General features: G+C 37.7%; 3 protein-coding genes across 3 annotated transcripts in view; 2 read left to right on the top strand and 1 right to left on the bottom strand.

Annotated features, from left to right (window-relative positions):
* Positions 1 to 20,167, top strand: part of LOC138003847 (uncharacterized) — a 66,407-nt gene that overhangs the window by 7,131 nt on the left and 39,109 nt on the right. The gene's annotated exons all lie outside the window — the stretch shown is intronic.
* LOC138004389 (uncharacterized) lies at positions 5,823 to 7,343 on the top strand. Its single transcript, XM_068850890.1, has one exon. It carries the CDS (start codon positions 5,823 to 5,825, stop codon positions 7,341 to 7,343), a length of 1,521 nt encoding a protein of 506 aa, XP_068706991.1.
* Positions 8,804 to 11,159, bottom strand: LOC138004388 (E3 ubiquitin-protein ligase SMURF2-like). Its single transcript, XM_068850889.1, is given in 3 exon segments — positions 8,804 to 8,968; positions 9,526 to 9,806; positions 9,809 to 11,159. Coding segments are annotated over 3 exon segments (1,797 nt in total).

Raw genomic sequence — 20,167 nt, 5'->3', positions numbered from 1 at the left:
AGAAAAATAACTACTCGCACAGGTCAAGTCTACAAACTAACTCTATCCAAGTAATGGTGCTAAGGCTGAAGGAGAGGAAAATCCTCTCAGAGAGGGGACCATACTCCCCCAACCGTCTCCGGGGGTCGTAATCCCCGCAAGAGAGGTCCTTATATCTTATCCTAGTTAGCTGAAGAAGTCAATCCTCTCTAGAGTGGGGTCATAATCCCCCAATCCTCTCCAAGGGGTCAAGATCCCCAATGAAAGAGGTCCTTATCCTAAAAGATTTTCACCTAGTTGCTATGGTAACAATGTTATAAAGCTGCACTGGGGCCCAGTACCCCAGAATAGAAGAAATAAGTGAGTCTATGGGGCAAAGGGTGACCTGTATGGGAGCACTTCATCCCCAAAAATACACACAGTGTATTCCCCAAGATGAGCCACAAACAAGATTGACATTTAACCCTTCGATTCTTGTACTGCCAAGAGTGATCAATATGCTATTTCTCTTTTAGAACAAAGGGAAGACATGTATAGAAGAAAGATAAAATGAAGGATACCATTGAGTAGGGGGTTGTGAGAACAATCCACAATCAAATCTTTAGGGATATGATGACAGTGAGTAATGAGAATCCGCATACAGATCACAAGGGCAGAAAAAATAAACAATTCGAAAGTCTGTTAACTAAACTAGAACTCCCTGTTCTAGTTGCGAGATGGTGTGTAGTATAGAACCTAATTAACTGTGTCCTGGAAAAGTCTAGTAGAGACTTCTGACAGAAGGGAATCGGGACATTGAATGTATCTCTCATAACAAGCAGAAGTCCAGCGCCCTAAGATCTTAAGTAACCAGGGGGGGGAAGGCCCACGGATGCAGCAGTGGTAGCTGCACCTATTCTATAGCTGTGACCTGCATATTGGTAAGGATAATATTATTGGTAATATTAACTAAGCTTGTGTATCCTTGCATTGGCGAAAACCTTCGTAATTCTAGGTAGATTCAGGTGATAACATCTTGGTATGATAGAAACGCTTGGATGGCATCAGAAGCAAGAGGAAATAAGAACTGAAAGACACTGGCAAAAATGTTAGCATCTGAAGCCAAATTCTGGTTGTGAATAAAATTTAGAACAATATACCATACCGTAAACACAAGACCCGACAGGCAAATACCAACACAATACAGAAAAACACAAGCGCAGTGGGGTAAGCATGGCAGACAGTACACACATTGTCACCGCAACAAGTTGCAATACCCCTATGCTGCAAAAGATATATGTTAAGGGGCAGACATATTGAAAACAACCTGTGGCTGGCGTGGCAACAACACACTAGTACTCATGACCACACGTAACTCCCATAAGAGGAGAGAAAACCACCATGACTGGCAATGCTACAGCCGATGGTGTAAATCAACAATGACAATGATTTTAATGCAGAAACATTCGAAACAAACAAAGATCAATGATATAAAATGGTGCTCAGTGGAAAAGCATCAACAAAGGAACTATTAAACAAGCAATGCAAATTGAAAGAAAAATACACCCGACAAATGAGGGAAAACAAAGGGGCATAATTATCACACAGGATAAAAATTATAATAATAATGCAGAAACTCAAAGAAACAAAACAAAGATCAATGATATAAAATTGCACTGTCAAAACATCGAAGAAAATACTGTTGACAAATGAGGGAAAATGAAGGGAAATATAACATGGAATAATATGAATTGTTACAGTATTCATGCAGAAACACAGAGGAACAAAACAAATATCAATGATATAAAATTGATATGGCAAAAGGTACATGTATCATCGAAGACAATACTGTTGACAAATGAGCGAAAATAAAGGGAAATATAACACGGGACAATAATATTACAGTAATAATGCAAAAACACATACAACTGTAGGAATGAAATAAATATCAATGATATAAAATTGAAGGTCAAAAGCATCATAAAAGAAACATTCACTGGTAAAAAAGCCATGCAAATTGAAAGAAAATACGATCAGCAAATGAGCAAAAACGAAGGGAAATATCACACGGGATCCATGTGTTGCCACCTGAATGCAATAATAGTGCTGAAGGCCTGAAGGGCTGATGGTGATAAAGGCATGGCATCAGGAACAAACTCAATGGACGCCGGACATGGTCTGGTGTTGAAAGGTGACACCTTTCGAATCGTTAATGGCAGTCTGATTCAACATCGCTTGAACTGAACTGCAATTCAACCTTTCTTTTTCGTGTAAACACTCGCTACGTCCGCCATATTTATTTAGAATGTACTTAAACCAATCAGCGTGTTCGTATGAATGGGCTAATCAACAAAGGTGTTAGTTTAGCGTTGGCCAGGGTCTTCTCCAGACGAGCCGCCATTTTGAAAATCGCAGAGGAGAAGACCCTGGGGACGAGGTTGCTCTGGCAAAGCTCTGGCAGGTTCCAATGACGGTTCCAATTTAACAGTCCGCGATTCACGGACTTCCGATCGTTCTGCGCAAGCTCGATCCTTTTTCAACATGGCGGACCAAGCCAAGATCGATCTCTTCCACGGGGCGCTAAATTTTGGAACGGAAATGCTAGATTTAAACAACATTACGTTGAAAGAAAAGCAGTACGAGGTTTTAAAGCTATTAGTAGTCGAGAAGAAAGATGTGTTGGCCGTATTACCGACTGGCTATGGTAAAAGTTTGATCTACCAGCTTCTACCACCAGTGTGCAACTTCATGATTAACAGAGGAAGATCCAACGCCAATAACTCGTTTGTTCTCGTTATTTCGCCGTTGAATGCCTTAATACAGGATCAGGTTTTGAAGATGAGAGAGGGGAAACTGAATGTCTGTGTTTTAAAAGGAGATCGCTTGACAGGATCCGGAGATGACGACAGGGATGAAGTTGCGTTGAATGTGCCCACTGAAATGTTGTTAAATACAACATACGACCTCATTTTTACACATCCGGAGGTCGTGGTGGACAATAAAAAGGTTTCTCAGCTATTAAGAAATCATTCTTTCAAACGGAAGGTGCGAGCGATTGTTGTGGATGAAGCCCATCTTGTGATCGATTGGTAAGCATTCGATTCTACTTTTGTGGATATAAGAGATTAATAATAAGTAATTAGAAAAACTTGTCACCGACGTGGAAGTTGAATTAAACTTAATCCTACTACGTAGTACACAAAGTAGAGAATTTAGTTTATTTTAATCGTCTGAAATGTGATTAGCTTTCTGTACATTTCTTTCATAATTTTGGAACTAAGAACTACAGTAGTATCTGTCTCTATACCAATAAACTAATTGTCTTATTTCCTCTTTCTTTTGTTTGTGGTAGGGGTTTCATTTGGGTCCTTGCCCTCTCAAAAATTATGTCCGATATAAGTCATGAGATGTGGAAGAACTATTAATCTCAGTTAAGACTCCCATAAGAAGTATGATTTTGTCTTTTTAATTAGCAGCTTATTCGAAATGAACAATAAAAAATTTGTAATATTGTTATATTCTCTTTCTCCTTGATGTTGCCGTAGATCGGCAAACACTTGGATTAAAGTTTACAAGAGCAGCTCAAGGCCTCAGTGAAACGGTTTATTGAGACTCCCATACTTACAAAACAAAGCATTAAATAATTATCCTCAAGTCCCAAACACCTGTCTTTTACGAGGCATCATTGATGTTTGCTGAACAATTAATGTGTTGGAACTTCTCTGAAAGCCAGAGTATATTGGCTGAAAAAGGATTGCTCAGCAGTTCCCACACTCAATAAAATCTGTCATTGGATGGTTGATTAACAGTTGTGCAAGGTCACTCTCCTACAGTACTCACTGGGAGAGGTAAATTAAAAAATCATGCAATCAGTGGAATATGTTCCTAAAAAACATCTTCACCAATTAGTCAAGTTCAATAATTGGATCAAAGTCATTGCAATTGTCTGCATGTACTAAAAGGCAAAAACATACAGTAAATCTGTTCTCTGACTTGCACTTCAGTTTCATTTAGCTTGCCTGTTGAAATGTTTCTTTTTCTTGTTGAAATAGGAAGGATTTTAGGCCAACCTACTCAAAGCTTGGTTTACTTGCTAGTATATTTCCTGATACTCCACTGCTTGGCTTAACTGCCACTGCTACCAAAGCTGTACAGAAGAAAATTGAAGATTCTCTTGGCATGATACATCCTACAGAGGTCCTGGTTAACCCAAACCGCAGCGATATTTTTTTCTCATCTTCAAGGCGAGGAAACTGTGCAGATGAACTTGGCAACATATTAGACGCTTTGATTTCAGATCTGCGAGCCAAAAGGTTGGATTTCCCATTAACCATTGTCTATGGTTCACTTGAGGTTATTTCATTGTGCTACTCCTACTTTAGTGCATGAAACAGACTTTACACGCAATTCCATGGGCAGTACCCAGAACATGAAAGAGAGCGAATTATTGATGGCCTTGTTAAAGGTAACTTTAAGATAAGAGTTATTTTTGCAACAGTTGCCTTTGGTATAGGTCTAGACATACCAAACATAAGGCAAGTTTTTTATATTGGTGTGCCCTATTCGATGGAAGAGTATTTTCAAGAAGCTGGACGAGCTGGGAGGGATGGCCTTCCAGCAAAAAGCCATATTTACTTCAACAGTTATGACATTTCAAGAGGGAAAAAACACTAATCTCAGGTCATGAGAGATTATGTTAAAAGCCAAACATGCAAGAGAGAAATGATTTTAGGCTATTTTGGCTTCCAAGTGCCAACAAAAAATGATGCTCTCCACAATTGTTGTGATTACCATCAGCATATTTGCAGTTGCGACGACTGCATAATAGCAAGTGTTTCAACTATGTTCCAAGACTCCATGCAAGAGGACCAGACAGGCGTCTCTACAGAGGCAATGTTCCAACAATTACCGCCACATTCAGCCGAGAGATTAAGAGAGGAACTGAATTCATTCCGCTTGTCTCTCCCAGGGCGTGGAAGATCTGCTGTTGGAGGCACTGGGTTAAGCAGTGGAATAACAATTAGCCTTATTAATGACATTGTGAAAAATGTGAACTTTTTCACTTCAGCTGAGGAAATTGCGATGCATCTTCCTATCTATAGCAAAAGACAAGCAGTTGTTCTTTGGAACATTATCAAAAAATACAAAACTCAGTGAAACATGTAATTATTAAGTAGATTTAATAAAACCCGTGCTTTAAGAATGGAGGTCAAGGAGGCTCGAACCAGTGTCAATGCTTGCAAGTGACAATCTTATTAGAAGGTTCAGCACCACAACGTTGTATGATGTATTGGCAATTTATTGTGGTACCAAATGAAACACGAACTATTGCTAAACAAGATGCAGTCATTATTATGACGTAATATGTCACCGTGGCAATGGGCAAGGTATGGCACGCCATTTGTAGCAAAATTCAATCAAGTGAAATGTTTATGCAATCCAATCACTTTTGCGTGATTCCATTTAATCCAATCTTCCAAATACATTTAAACAATCTGAAAAAGCATTTAATTCAATCCTACGATTCTCAGTTCAATTTAATCATGACTGAATATTCATTCAATGCAATCATGAAAATATGTATTCAATTCAATCATGGCAACTATTAATTCAATCCACTCACCATAATGTGTATTGAATTCATTCGCTAAAATATCAATTCAATCCAATCATGTTTCTTTTTTCAATTCAATCTGCGCAATATTTGTTCAATCCTTTCATGAACATATTCGTTCAATCCTCACGAGAAAGCATTCAATCATCGAGCCATTTCATTCAATCTTCCTGGGGCGAGCGCGGCCAACCAAACCTTATTAGACAAGGTAAAGGAAAGGACTAAGGATAGAAAACAACATAACTTGGAAATGGCGGACATCGATGCGTTTAATTTAGAATTTGATCTTCCCAAGTTTTTGGAGTCCGTGCTTCAAAAAGCAGAAAATATTTTACACAATGTTAGTGAGCAAACCCAAGTAGCCGCAGAAGTGCATGCTGAAGTAGCAGATCAAACTGTTTCTTTGATTCGGACATTGCAAGAGACAAGTGACATTCAAGCATCAGACACGATGGCCTTGGATTCACTTGCAGGCTCTTTCACAAATGTGCTGACATTGTTACGGAATCACATTGCTACCAGCGCAGTAACTCCAACAACTCTTGCTACGTCATCTGTTACAATAACAAAGAAGTGGAATGCGAAACCCGGGCGACCGTGTTTTGAAATTCCCGCAGAAATGCTGGAGGAACTGATGACATTGGGATTCAGCTGGACGAAAATCGCCGAGTTACTGGGTGTTTCGAGATGGACTGTGGCAAGAAGAGTGGACCAATACGGTCTTGGCGATGTCAGAGGGTTTGACCATTTATCAGATGAAGAGCTAGATGAAATAATAAGCACATACATAGCAAATCACGGCACTGCCGTTGGGCAAAACTATGTTGGTGGTCACCTGAGGTCTCTCGGATTAAGGATTCAGAGAAGGCGAGTAAGGGAGAGCATTGCGAGAGTGGACCCTCAAAACACTGCATTAAGGTGGGGGGTAGTGGTTTCTCGTCGAACATACCATGTTCCCTGGCCAAATTCATTGTGGCACTTGGATGGCCACCATTCAATGATAAGATGGAAAATTGTCATACATGGATGCATTGATGGATTCTCCAGACGAGTTATTTTTCTAAGATGTAACTCAAACAACTTAGCTGAAACGGTTCTTGAACTCTTTCTGGCTGCAATACAGAGGGATGGAAACCTCTGGCCCTCTAGAATTCGTGTTGACAAAGGTGTCGAAAATGTACTGGTATGTGATGCAATGGTGCAAGCAAGAGGGCATGGTAGGGGGAGCTTTATTGCAGGCCCCTCTACTCACAATCAACGAATAGAGAGGCTGTGGAGAGATGTTTTTAGATGCGTGTGCCATCTGTATTACATTTTTTATGCGATGGAGTATTCGGGTGTTCTTGATGTCACAAACAGCATCCATCTTTTTACCTTCCACTTAATCTTTATTCCAAGGATCAACAAAGCCTTGGCTGACTTCACTGAGGCATTCAATAATCACAATGTTCGCACTGAAAGTAACTGGACACCAAATCAAATGTGGACAAATGGAATGATGCACCCTGATAATCCCTTATCACATGATCAGCTAGATGATTATGTCAGTGACCTTGCGATGTATGGTTATGATGCCCAAGGGCCATCAACCATAGACAGTGACAATAATGTTGTTATTGAGCCTGTGCTCCTAGATAACAGTGATGTGGTCAAGTCATTTGTACTCGAAAATATTGACCCACTAAGCCAATCATGTCAAATGGGAATAGATTTGTACATGGAGGCACTAGAGCTGGTTCTTCTTAAAACTGAAGAACTCAATGCACAGTGAAATTGTGTAGATGGACGCAAAGACGATATGGCAGCAAGCTTACTGATAGCCTGCATAACGCATTTCCCATGCAAAAGCTGACTTTTCTAATTAACAATTAACAATGGTAACCAAGCAAAATAACGTGGAAATGTTCATGTGAGCTTCTGGGTCTTCAATATGGTAACTTGATGGGTACATTAAGCCTCTCATCCGTTAAAGCCTTATGAATGATCATATCATAATAAAATTAACTGTGTCATGCCATCAAAGTGGACAGGCAGTCGAACTTTTTTTTGGTTTTTTGAATAATATTAAAGCTCACATGAACAGTTCCACCCTACTTTGCGTGGGGCATCATTCTTCAATGATATCATTTCCAGCACAGAGAATGATACAACAAGATCCCCTTGATACGGAATTGGATTATTTTCTGAATAATGCTCAACAAGGTTTGCTGATATTGGTAACATGGTTAACTGCCTGCTTGCAGTCCCTTCTTGACACCTGCTGTCTGTAAGACTAAAGCACACCAGAATGTTGCAAATGGTTTTGCACTGAATTGCAAAGAATACATGTATAATGTCAACAGTTTTTGAAGCCAATAAAAAGGAACAATTCATTAAAAAGTATGAAATGCAATGACAAGTCATTAAGCTACATGTGTAATAATGGTTCTCCAATAAACTACAGTACATAGTATTAGTGTAGTTTTCGTGTAACTCTTTCAAATCTAAACACTGGTGATGAAAATCAAATGCAACGGATTCCTCGTTAAATGCATAAAAACTTTAGTATCATTACTGAAAATAGTTCCTAAGGTCTTCTACGCTGCCTGTAAACGTTAAGGTAAAACATCTACATTCTTCCACACATTCCACTTAAGGAAAAATCTTTTAACTTGGGCAGAAGCATGCAAACACTAGCTACCATGCCAGACAGTTTACAAACTGGTCTTCTAACTCCTCCAGTTTGAAGCTGTTTTAGGAAGGTAAAGCAGAGAAAATCCACTTCTTGTGACTCAGAAACAACATGGCTGCCATGTAATATGTTCATTCTTGCATAACATAAGGTAATTTTGAAGAAAGAAAGCATTTGTATCCAAAAAAATGAACTTCAAAACACTTCTTTTGGCTTAGAAATTTTTCCCGGGTGCCACCATCTTGAAGAATTGTAATGGGTTTCCCTTTTGTTACGCTTTTTGTGTCAGAACAACCACGACACGTCACCATTATTCAAGATGGGGGCATCCGGGAAATTTTAAAGCCAAAACAAGTGTTTTTGGAATTCCTCTCTCTATACAAACGAATTCATTGGAAAACGTTTGAACAATTTCAACTGTAAACATTATGTTCTGCGGTTTTAGTGGAGGTTCCCTTTAAACTTATGCATATGATACACAAATGTGACAGGTGATCATGCTACAAATCAAGAAACTGTTCCCTTTATGTTGTTTTCTCTTTTCTTCCATGTGTTGAAACTTACATTTTTCCAAAATGGTTATTGGAAAATGCAAGATCAAAAATTTCGAACATTTCTTTTTCATCTGGCAGCTTTCGGAGCAATGGCCCTCTTGGTAGCACCAATGTGTTTGTGCAAGTATGCGCACTTGGTAGGTAACACACTGATTCTTCAGTTTCTGTGGACTGCAAATAAATAATGCTATGAGCTTGTGAAGAAAACAAAATTACATAAGTACAATGTACAAAACGAATGCATGGATTTTCAAGAAACAGCCTTGACTTTAAAGGTCATAAGACAGCTTTTGTTGTGCCTGTTTAATTTGCAGAGTTTTCATGTTTTTCAACCAAAACTGTCCCATTTACTACTTTGTGTTTCTGTCCAACCTGAACACATAATGACAATACCACTGTGCCAATTTTAAAATCTACCAAAACTGTAAGTGAAATTCAGTCCCCATTGACCCATTGACTGCTGGGAGTGACCTTACATGTAATAGATTTTATTTTGTCTAACACCAGATGATTTTACTTGTCCTAGGGCGTTTGAGGTGTGAATGGATTAAGAATAAAAATAATAATAATAATAATAATAATAATAATAATAATAATAATAATAATAATAATAATAATAATAATAATAATAATAATAATAATAAGCTGTAAATATTTTCAGTTCTGTTTCAGCGTCAAATGACCAATTCTGAAAATATGCCAATTTGTGTACATTCAATTCACTGTACCTTCTGGAATGTTTCTCCATGGGCAAATGTGATAGACGGTTGAATGGTGAAACCAAGAACAGGCTCTTCTGCTGCCCCTGTTACAAAAATTAGGATGGAACTTAAGCTCAATGGATGCCTTCTGCCACTGGCTACTTGACGCACATACTTAACAAAACAGGCATAGACTTCCTTTTCTTTTGAGCAGGCTGTGGACCCATCTGGAGAAAATGCAGGCTTCAACAGTTTTAACAGCATTGCAGAGGTCAAACTAGCATTGCTGGGTCTCAATAGATGAAGCGGAAGACTCTAGTAAGTCCAAACACATCAAGTCCCCGCTGTAAATTGATTATGCACTTGTCTTGTTCTTGTGTACTAATTAATCTGTCAATTACATCCAATGGAAGAAAGCATGGTAGTTGACCGTTTTGAAGAAGAGCAATGCCCATCATCACACCAATGAAATAATATTCATCTGAAAGGAACTCCCGTAAGCCATTAGAAAAATATTTCTCTTTCATGGCATGGTTCATAAGACGAATCCATTCTTTTCTGGGTCCTCCTAGATCTGTTGCTTCTTCACCCATGAAGTCTACCTCAAATGCCTTGCAAAAGTCATCAATGGACTCAAATTCAGTGAATGTTGTTTTCAATATGTTGGAGCGATCAACTGTAATATAATTGGTTTCACCTTCAGGTGGACTGCTATTGTCAGCAACATCCATGGATCTGCCCTTAATTAGTTGTTGCTGTAGAAACCTAAGAATTTCAACAGGATCAGATAATGAGTGCTGGTCTATTTCAACAAGTAAATCATCAGGTTCCTTTTCAGGGAGATCACTTGCATGGAGAGTTGCACTGACTGCTGGAGTGTTTAGTTCTCCTGGTTGTTCTTGGTTGGGCTGTCCGTCATTCCCTTCTCCAGTTGTAATGCTATTTACAGCAGACTGAACAGGACTAATACTTCTCGTGTCATTGTTATTCTCCCCTGCTTTTTCCAAATAAGAAATTTCCATATCACTGTCATCATCCTCTCCATACAGGAATTCAAATCCTGGTTTGATTCTTATGTACAGTAGACCTTGCCCTGCCATTTTTTTCACAACTGCAAAACTGTATTCAGTTCCTGGGCCCAGTTCCAGATTAGAAATTTTCTTTTGTCTTACTTTGACAAACTCAAAATCGTTGGATCCAATCAGCGGAAACTTGTTTGTAAGGGACTCTTTGATAGATCGTCTTATTGTCTCTTCGTTGTCGTTTTCATTTAATGATAACATGCCATTTGCTCCTATTGAGTCCCACTTCATGTTCTCTTTCTCATCCTCCGCACATTTCAAAACGGCAAACTCCAGAACTTTTTTTTCTCCCTTGTCCTTTGTTTGCTGTTGCTTCCCGGGTGCGGACCTGACTCGCACCTGCCGGTTAGGGTATGGCAGTGACCTTAATCTTTCTGAACTATTTAATCTTCTGAAAACTCCATTGCTTGAGCTTGCGTTAAGCATACTTCTCGCAGACCGAAAAACATCAGACGCATTAACGTTGTTAGCATTCGACTCTGTCTCTGGTGGCAGGGCAGCCTGTGGACTATCATTTCGGAGGATTCGCGATGCCTCCTCGAGCATACGGGCGGCACGTTGCACTTGAGAGTGATCCATATTTGACACGCTAGACGTACGCAAATATAAAATAAAATACGATATTACTTCTAAAACTACTCCTTGAATTGACAGAAGCGCTTAACACTATTTTTTTCTAACGGAAGCACGACAGAGACATGATTTATCGCCAAATGATACGTAAAAAACACCTTGCACCAACCTGTAGCAGCTGTAGAGTTGAATGGCGGAAAAAATGGCGGGTTCTGACAACCTCACGTGACTTATCTGGTTGGCCGCGCTCGCCCCAGGAAGATTGAATGAAATGGCTCGATGATTGAATGCTTTCTCGTGAGGATTGAACGAATATGTTCATGAAAGGATTGAACAAATGTTGCGCAGATTGAATTGAAAAAAGAAACATGATTGGATTGAATTGATATTTTAGCGAATGAATTCAATACACATTATGGTGAGTGGATTGAATGAATAGTTGCCATGATTGAATTGAATACATATTTTCATGATTGCATTGAATGAATATTCAGTCATGATTAAATTGAACTGAGAATCGTAGGATTGAATTAAATGCTTTTTCAGATTGTTTAAATGTATTTGGAAGATTGGATTAAATGGAATCACGCAAAAATGATTGGATTGCATAAACATTTCACTTGATTGAATTTTGCTACAAATGGCGTGCCATAGCAAGGCCTGTAAAAACACCCTTTCTTTTGTCTTTAGTTGCTTATATCTCACAAACAAACTCGATGACCCCTATTTCCATTTTTTTATTTCTGAAAAGTAATCAGAAGGACCTGATGAAACTCTCTGCAAAGCTCTGAATCCTCTGGACAGAATTTTTTAAAACTTTGCCGAAAGTTTCATTGTGGCGTTCTAATCACTTTTCATCAATAAATAGTGGGCGTCACTGAGTTCGTTTATTAGATATGAGCAACTAAATCCAAAATATAGGGTGCTTTTGCTGGGCTTTCCCATTGCCAAGGTAACTTATTACATCACAATAATGATCACATCTTGTTTGGAAATAATCTGTGTTTCATACGGTACCATAGCATTGCTGTTACATGATATAGTGTTGCAGTGTTATTCAATCTAAACAGAGAGTCTCACAAGTGTTGAAAACCTTTTGAGCCTCCTTAAAAATTAACGATTTATGTGTACAACAGTGGGAGTACTTTCACTGTACTTATTGTGTTTAAAACATACACAAACTAGTTTGCAAAAATTTGAATCAATTGCAAAGAAAAATGACACTAGAAATTCACCTTGGGGTTTCATTAGTGTTCTAGAATTTCAGTGAGTTAACCTTTGCTGTACTAAAGTGCTCAATGATTTATTGTAGTGTGACCAAAGTCACAACAAGATCAGACATCTCCATTCTTAGAAACATGGGAACAAAGTATTAAGTCTTGTACTTATCTGTAAGAATAGTAGCATGTAGCCTAAAATACATTTTCAGTTGTCCTGTGCGTTCATGTGAATACAACTTAAGTCACAAGCTCAAGTCAAGTTGTACCTTTTAACAGGGTTCGTGCTACTCCTTGAAAAGCCCTGGAATTTAATTTTGGACTTGAAGGGTGATTGAAACCCCTTGAAAAAAGGATTTTGTGGAAAACTGCTTGAAAACTGCTTGAATTTCTGCTTGGGTGAAAATTGTTAAGATCGCATCATGCTAAGTTAAAGAGACATAGGTAGGCTTTTTCAGCAGAGAAAACACTGAAACATGATGTATGTATGGCAAAGAAATCTTCTTACAAAGACTCCTTGAAAACTCATTGAATACTCCTGGAATTTTATAAACAAAATCCAGCACAAACCCTGTTTTAACTTAACTGGTGTTGAGTGATGCCTCAAACACAATAGATAATTTCTTCATGTTTGCTTTTTAAGCCTTTGAATGAGGTGAAATGATCATTCTTGGAAATGAAAGGGTTCATTACATGATGCAGTGTATAGACCAAAATTAATACACGCGATTGAACACCTAAACAAGACAATGGTAATGGTCATCCAAAGTAACTTGAGAACTAAACTAGTTGGGTCACATAGGAGCAACTTTGAAACTTAAAGGGTACTTTTTAAATACAGTTTAACACAATAATAGCAGTTGCAACATTGTTTTGTACAGTAACTTTTCCAACATGTTTTCTTGGACAAATGACCTTACCAGTAATTCGAAAAATAGAAAATCATGGGACAAAGTCATGTTATGTAAAATTACTGTACACTGTATAGTTTTCAATTTCTAACAGCTCAGAATGCAACAAGGAACACTTTACCTTTCTCTTTCTATGAGATCTCAAATAATAATTATTAGAATTCATATAACCTTTCTCTTTCTATGAGATCTCAAATAATAATTATTAGAATTCATATAAACACAATGTAGTTTTCATCTCTTCATGAACAGTAACAGTGTTTTCAGGTAACATCCTTCTCAACACAAATAATAATTTTTAGTATATACTATAACAGTGGATAGCATGGAAGCCATGCTCTGATTGGCTACTCAAACTCCGAATATCCTTTGCCATTCACCTCTGAGCAACTTGAGCCTGCTTTGCACCCGCAAATATAATTGTAATTGTTGCAGGAATAAAATTAATGAGTTAAAATCATCTTTTTGGGCTATATTATCTCACTGTTATAGTATATACTAAAACAACTATTCGCCTCAGTGCCAGTGGGTAGTGTAGCCACCTCCACTTCAGTGAATACAGTGTAGTTGTTAATTATTCAACAATTATTATGGTATATATCCCACTTGCCTTCATCCCATACTTTGAAAAGGGAAGAGTTCCACTTGGCAGGGTTCTCCCTAGTTTTCAGCGCAACAGGTATGGCACCTATTCAAACCGGTAAAGCAATTGGTTACTGTTGGACGTTCTGCAAAGGATAAGCGACTTCTGAGCATTTGCAGGCGGTAATAAGTGCTCTTACAAGCGGTAAATTTTACCGGTTACCGCCTGATAAGGAGAACCCTGACTTGGAGGTCATCTTTAACTGTGGGACCAATTACCTAATTTGCACAATTTTTGTAATTTTCCTAGCTAGGGCCTGGTCATTGTAAATAGTGACAACTTATGATATTTATCCTGAGAACACTGAAACAACGTCATGAATGCAGTAACTACCAGTACATCTAAAAATTATCCTCTTCAACACTGTCATCATCGTCATCGTCATTTTCTGAGGGGTGTTCTTCTGATTCTTCAACAGCAAACTCAACTACCCCAGCAAACAGCTTACGCCTGTTGCTTGTAAGCCAGGTATGGAGAAGTGCCACATCTAGTTTGTCTAATGGACTCTTAGAAATATGTGGGAAGGAATTGAGCAGTCTCCCAGCATTGAACTGAAAGGGCTTAATCTGCTGCAAAATTTCCAGCATGGCATTCACATTATCTGTTGTGCAAGCATGAGTGTGAGATGTAGATTCTGGAGGTATGTTACTCTGTTCATCAAACTGGATGGAGAATTGCTTCTGCCCATAAGATGATCCGGAACATCTCTGCACAGCTTCAAGGGTTTTGTTTGCTCGCATACCCCTCATTGAGAGTTTATTGTCCTGTATTCAATGTTCCATTTTCAGATCGTTGGCATAATTGTTGCCTTCCCCACCCCTTGGGTTTACAAATTGGCCATGGAGTATTCTGTGAGCAGTTTTCTCAGGGTATATTGCTTTGACATAGGTTATAAACCTCATGGCCTCATATGCATATTTCATTCCTCGAGGCCTGCACCTAAAATACAACATAAGCATTTTCCAATTTATTAGGCTGCGGTCACCATCTCCTTCACGTACAGTGTCGTTAAGTTGCATTAACATCATACCAAGTTGAATAACTTGAAGCCCATAATTTAATTGGCAGTCCTCTGGGCTGCCATTAGGAATATTGGAAATGGTACTTGTGCAATTCTGCTCTTCTTGTGCTGGTGGCAATCTGTCTGAGTAATGTGAAGGTGGGTTTGGCGGTCTGTATACTGCCAACATGTCAAAGGGCCAAAATACAACCTGCCCTGGTACCAAAATGCCTGAAGCACATGGTTCAACAGAGGCCACATGGACTGGTATATTATTGTCAGGCACTTGGCTACCCTCGACATCAACATTGACAACTTGACCAACACCAAGAACAGTATATTCAAGGGATCTTTGTAACATTATTACAATTGTTCCTGAAAAAACAATGCCACTGATTATAATCATGTGTACATCTGTCTAGTAATCTGATCTGATCTCTTGACCAGTCAGTTATAGTGACCAGGGAAACAAGTGATGAGTTCATGTTGCTAACTTAATAAGCACCGTTTCAATTTGTCTTATCGTTTTTGGGCTATTGAAAGCAAAGCTTCAAAAAAATATAAAGCAAACAACTACAAAAGTCATTATCCTTATTTCTGTACTTTGTTGAAAGTGCATTGAATATAACTGTTTGTCCCAGTTTTTCCCAGTAGTTTCTCTTGGCCTTAGAAAATAAAAATGTTATTCTTAGCCTTGGTTAACTGTTGTGGAAAAATATGATTGTGCCCTCTGTTTCAAGTATGTCCCTTAGCCTGCAGCCTCTGGCAGTACTGTGGACCTTGGGTACACATTTTGTCAATACAGACCTCACAGGCAGTAAGTAACATACATGTATCATTATTCAACATACCAGGAGTCTTCGCATCCCGGGTAATGGTAGCATCATGGGATGTTACACTGTCACCAGCTACAGTACTTTGCTGCTCTATGGTCTGCTGTACTCTCATGTGCTGCTCTTGGATTTTTTTTTGCTCCTCTCTTTGCTCAGCTTGTTTGCGCCATGCCTTCTCCACATCAAACTCCGTCAAGACAAACTCGTCCACAAACTTTCCAAGGTGACATTCAAGGATTTGCCATTTTAATGAATGATCCAGCTCTGTTTGCACTTCTCTGAACCATGATGGGAGGGCATCTAGATTTGGCATTTCAGCCCATGTCATAAAGGCTTCACACAAATAGGCTTTTGTAACAGACAGCATAAGAGACTCGCAAGCAGAGTAGTTGCTTGTCACCTTGGATGGCACATTGACCAGCTTGAATGTTTGTCTGAAGTTATAAAGGGTTCCTGCCTCTCTACCACTTGCAGCTGTTGGCTGATACAGTTGCTCCCAGATGAACTGCAATTTGACAGAACAAAGTAAGGTCAATTATTATAATAATAATAGTCTGTGGCAAGTCCATTTTAGTGTAAAGGATAATTTATGTTAATTTGGAATAAAGAACATACAATGCAACTTGGTGACAGAAAACCACTCTGTTGTTGGTAGATAAGGAAATATATACACTGCAATAACTGCAATAATTCTCTGAAAGTTAGAAATGATTATTTACGAGGTACTATGCAATGCACACCTAATTTGTCTTCGTTAATATAATTAAATTGTAAAATGAAATTCAGAGTAAAATGATTTCTCTCGGGCAATGTTCATTTGCGTTGTGTCGCCTTATAAATAAAACACTATAAAAGGAAAATGAGAATCCAACTAAGGATGAAATATTTTTAACTTGAATTTCGTTTTCCTAAGCAAAGTTGTACATTAAGTTCATAGAACAAGGGAAGGCTTATTTACTGATATTATTCTCATGTCTTAATAAGTTTAAAATTAACCCTTAACTTACCCCTAGGAAGGACTGCTTTGTGTGCCAAAGAGCTGGTGTCTCAACAATATTCTCAAACCTCTCTGATGGCCTATCGCAACCAAGTCTGGTGTTCGTCGCTCCAGTTATCCGTTCTCTGCCAAGGAGGTCACCTGCAAGAGGCACTTTCGATTTCTTGAGAATATCATCAGCATTGACAGGTTCACCAGGATTACCCTAAAAATGTTATATAACAATAATTATATATTTAATGTCAATAATGTAAATAATGAATGAAACTCAAGTTAATCATGTTTTATATTTATGAAGGGGTTTCTTGAGTAACAGACAAGGAACATTTTGACCTTCAGTTAGTATTGGGTAGAAATGTTTGATCGTACGCTATACAGCGTATTTCTTATATAATACAAAATTACAAATTACTTTAATAATAATAATAATAATAAGAATGATAATAATAATAATAATAATAATAATAATAATAATAATAATAATAATAATAATAATAATGTATTGGGTTGGGTTAGTTTAAAAAAATGTTAACTTATATTCTCTACCTCTGGTTTGTAAATGTCAATAAGCAGGCTTTGTATATATTCCAGGTACTGACAAACATCAGAATGTTTTGATTGGTTAAAGGGTACAACGGGCAGGCCAATGATAACAGACTTTTTTTTCATTGAAGCAGAGTACCTGAAAAAATGATACAGTAAGTAACAAAAAAATTAAATAAATTTTGATTGAATCTTAGAAACTGGCCCTTTTTCAAGGATCTCATTTTTTAACAAGACAGCCAAGTGCAGCTTGTGCACTGTGACATTGGGCAATATAGTTTGCTGCATGACCTGGCTAGATCCCCTATTACAGTAATAAATTAGACTAAGTGTAATATTTGTGAGTGTAATTCATTTCCTGGGAAAAGTGTCTTTGTCAATTGACTGTCAAATCATCAATATAAAAGCAAGGAACGTCGCTGTTACAGCTCAGGTGCATCCTCTTTCAGGATACATGTATGCACATAGATCTAAGATTCTGGCTTATTGCTCATGCAGTGTGCTTTACCTTTTTTTCATTGCAATTGGTAGATTATTTGTCTTTTACTTTGAAATTATATGGCAAGTGCAATAGCAAATTAAAACAGGAACAATACAGGATTTTTAAAAGTGAGTCAGGTTTTAAAATCAAAAATTAAAATATTTATTTATAGTAGTGTTTCTGACTAAGAAAGGTATAATTAAACGGGTTTTTTTGTATTGTTTTAAAGGGTCTGATTCCTTAATACTGTATTTCCCCTTTCAAATTTAATTTGATTTAACAAATTAATGGTACCGTACTTACCTGTGAGAAATATGTTTGGGAATGACAGCCCCTCCCAGTGTTGCCATAAAACTGAAAAATTCCTCCAAGGTACGGGCCACCAGCACAATAAAATCCCTGCGGAGCTTTTCCAATTCACTCGTGTTTAATAAGAGCTGACCCTGTCAAAGGTTAGGAAATGCGCAATGCAATGCATGTCTGAATTTGTGTGGTTTTGCAGGATTATATTAGCCAAGATTTTAAAATCCAGATTGTCGAATACTATGCGGGGTTCAACGCCAGCTCCAACATTCTTTCGAATACAGCAAACGAGCTGTGCCCCCATGTCATCCATTATTGACCGGTAGCCATCTCTTGTGATGGATATTCCACTTACATTTAGTCTTTTCATTGTCTACATTAAAAGAATCCAATAAAATAATATTATTATTCTGTTCGAACTCTTCACATTAAAAATGTAATCATGTTTTCTTATCAAAATATGTACGAAGTCAAGCATATGAAAACATAAGATCAATGAATAATTCAGTTTAATTTTAATAAAAGCCTTGATCAGTTTTACTGGGAGATCATGCAGTTACCAGATTAACCAAAATGTAATTTCCATTGTTTGAGTGAATCAAAATTTGTCAGAAAGTACAGTGTAAGTAATATTTCTGTGACACAAGTGCAGTGAGGACTGGGCCAGTTTAGTCCAAGTGCATCATGGGCAGCGATGAACACTATATATGCAACAGATGTTTATCATGTGGGAGATCATTCTAAGCCAACACCTCAATATGAAAATCAATCATTCCAAAGTGTTCAAACAACAAGTTTACCCTCTCAGTAGCATTTCCAAAACCAAGCAGGACGCCATTGACTTTTTGAATGAGGCTTAGTTCTTTCCATCTGGTGTTCACAAGAATTCCATAAGCAGTGCACAAGGGTGGAATTTTCTGTGATGCAGTATGTTCTTTTATTTCAGGTACAGCAATAGTTGTAAGGACATCCAATACATTTGGAGCATGTTGTTTCATCTCAGTGATAATACTTTCCCATGTGAAATGTTCTAAGCTCTATCAATGTAAAGAAAATAAGAATGAGTGTAATTTTGTAAACAACCTTGAAGTAACATTTATTTCATTATAATTTATTTAAGTGATTACACACAATAATTAATTGTGATCATATGTTTTGCAGATAAAAGCCAGGTACCAATAATTTTTGTATGAAAGCAAAAGATTTCGTCAACTTGTAATATGACTGGCTGCAATTAAACTTTTAACAACAATGTCAATGAGTTAATATATATGGACACCTTGTGCTTAGAGCGTGGCACTCGCAAAACTGACGAGCCATCATCACTCTTCTTGCAAAGCTTCTGGCACTGGCCATTGATATCCTTAAGGAGAACTGCATGCCTTCACTGCATCTCTCAAAACCATGTCTTTCATCACAAAGTTCCCAATCTGCTGAGCTGTTGCTCCAGTATTCAGCATTATTGACAGTTGCTTGACAAATTCACTGTTTTTATTCAGCAAAATGCTGTCTTTAACCTTTAACAAGGAAGAGGGGGAAGCGAGAACAAACAAAAAGATATAAATGGTTGACTCATACTTTTCATATCATTAATTTTAAATGACTGTGGATTTATAACAAAAATTGGGCATATGTAAATTATTCATGGTCTTCATATTCCTTTTGTTGGTTTGAGCAAAATTATTGAACCTAACAAGGTATTGAAATAACTGACTTTATTCTTCTAAAAGTTATATCATGATATTATTGCCAGTAACAGCTACACTGTATTTTGCATATTAATGTCATGGTACCATCAAACAATACTTTACAAGTATGTGACATTAGAGAATTTCAATACAAAATTAATATTGTTAAAATAAATGAAAATATTAAACTTTACTTACTGGTCAATAAGAAAAACACAACAGAAACTGCATGACTCGATCATTAATCAATCAAATCAACAACTGAAATAAAGGCATACGCTGCTGAAAAACAAAACAGTCTTTCGTTTCAAAGAAACTTGTAATTAATACAGTACAAGTAGCTCTACATTCTATGTAAGAATAAAAGGCTAGTTCCTGTATATAAATACCCTACTAAA

Source organism: Montipora foliosa, chromosome 5 (genome assembly GCF_036669935.1).
Source record: "Montipora foliosa isolate CH-2021 chromosome 5, ASM3666993v2, whole genome shotgun sequence".
Taxonomy (NCBI): Eukaryota; Metazoa; Cnidaria; class Anthozoa; order Scleractinia; family Acroporidae; genus Montipora; species Montipora foliosa.
The sequence above is the reverse complement of the archived record's forward strand: the minus strand, read 5'-3'. Positions and strand labels throughout refer to the sequence as shown.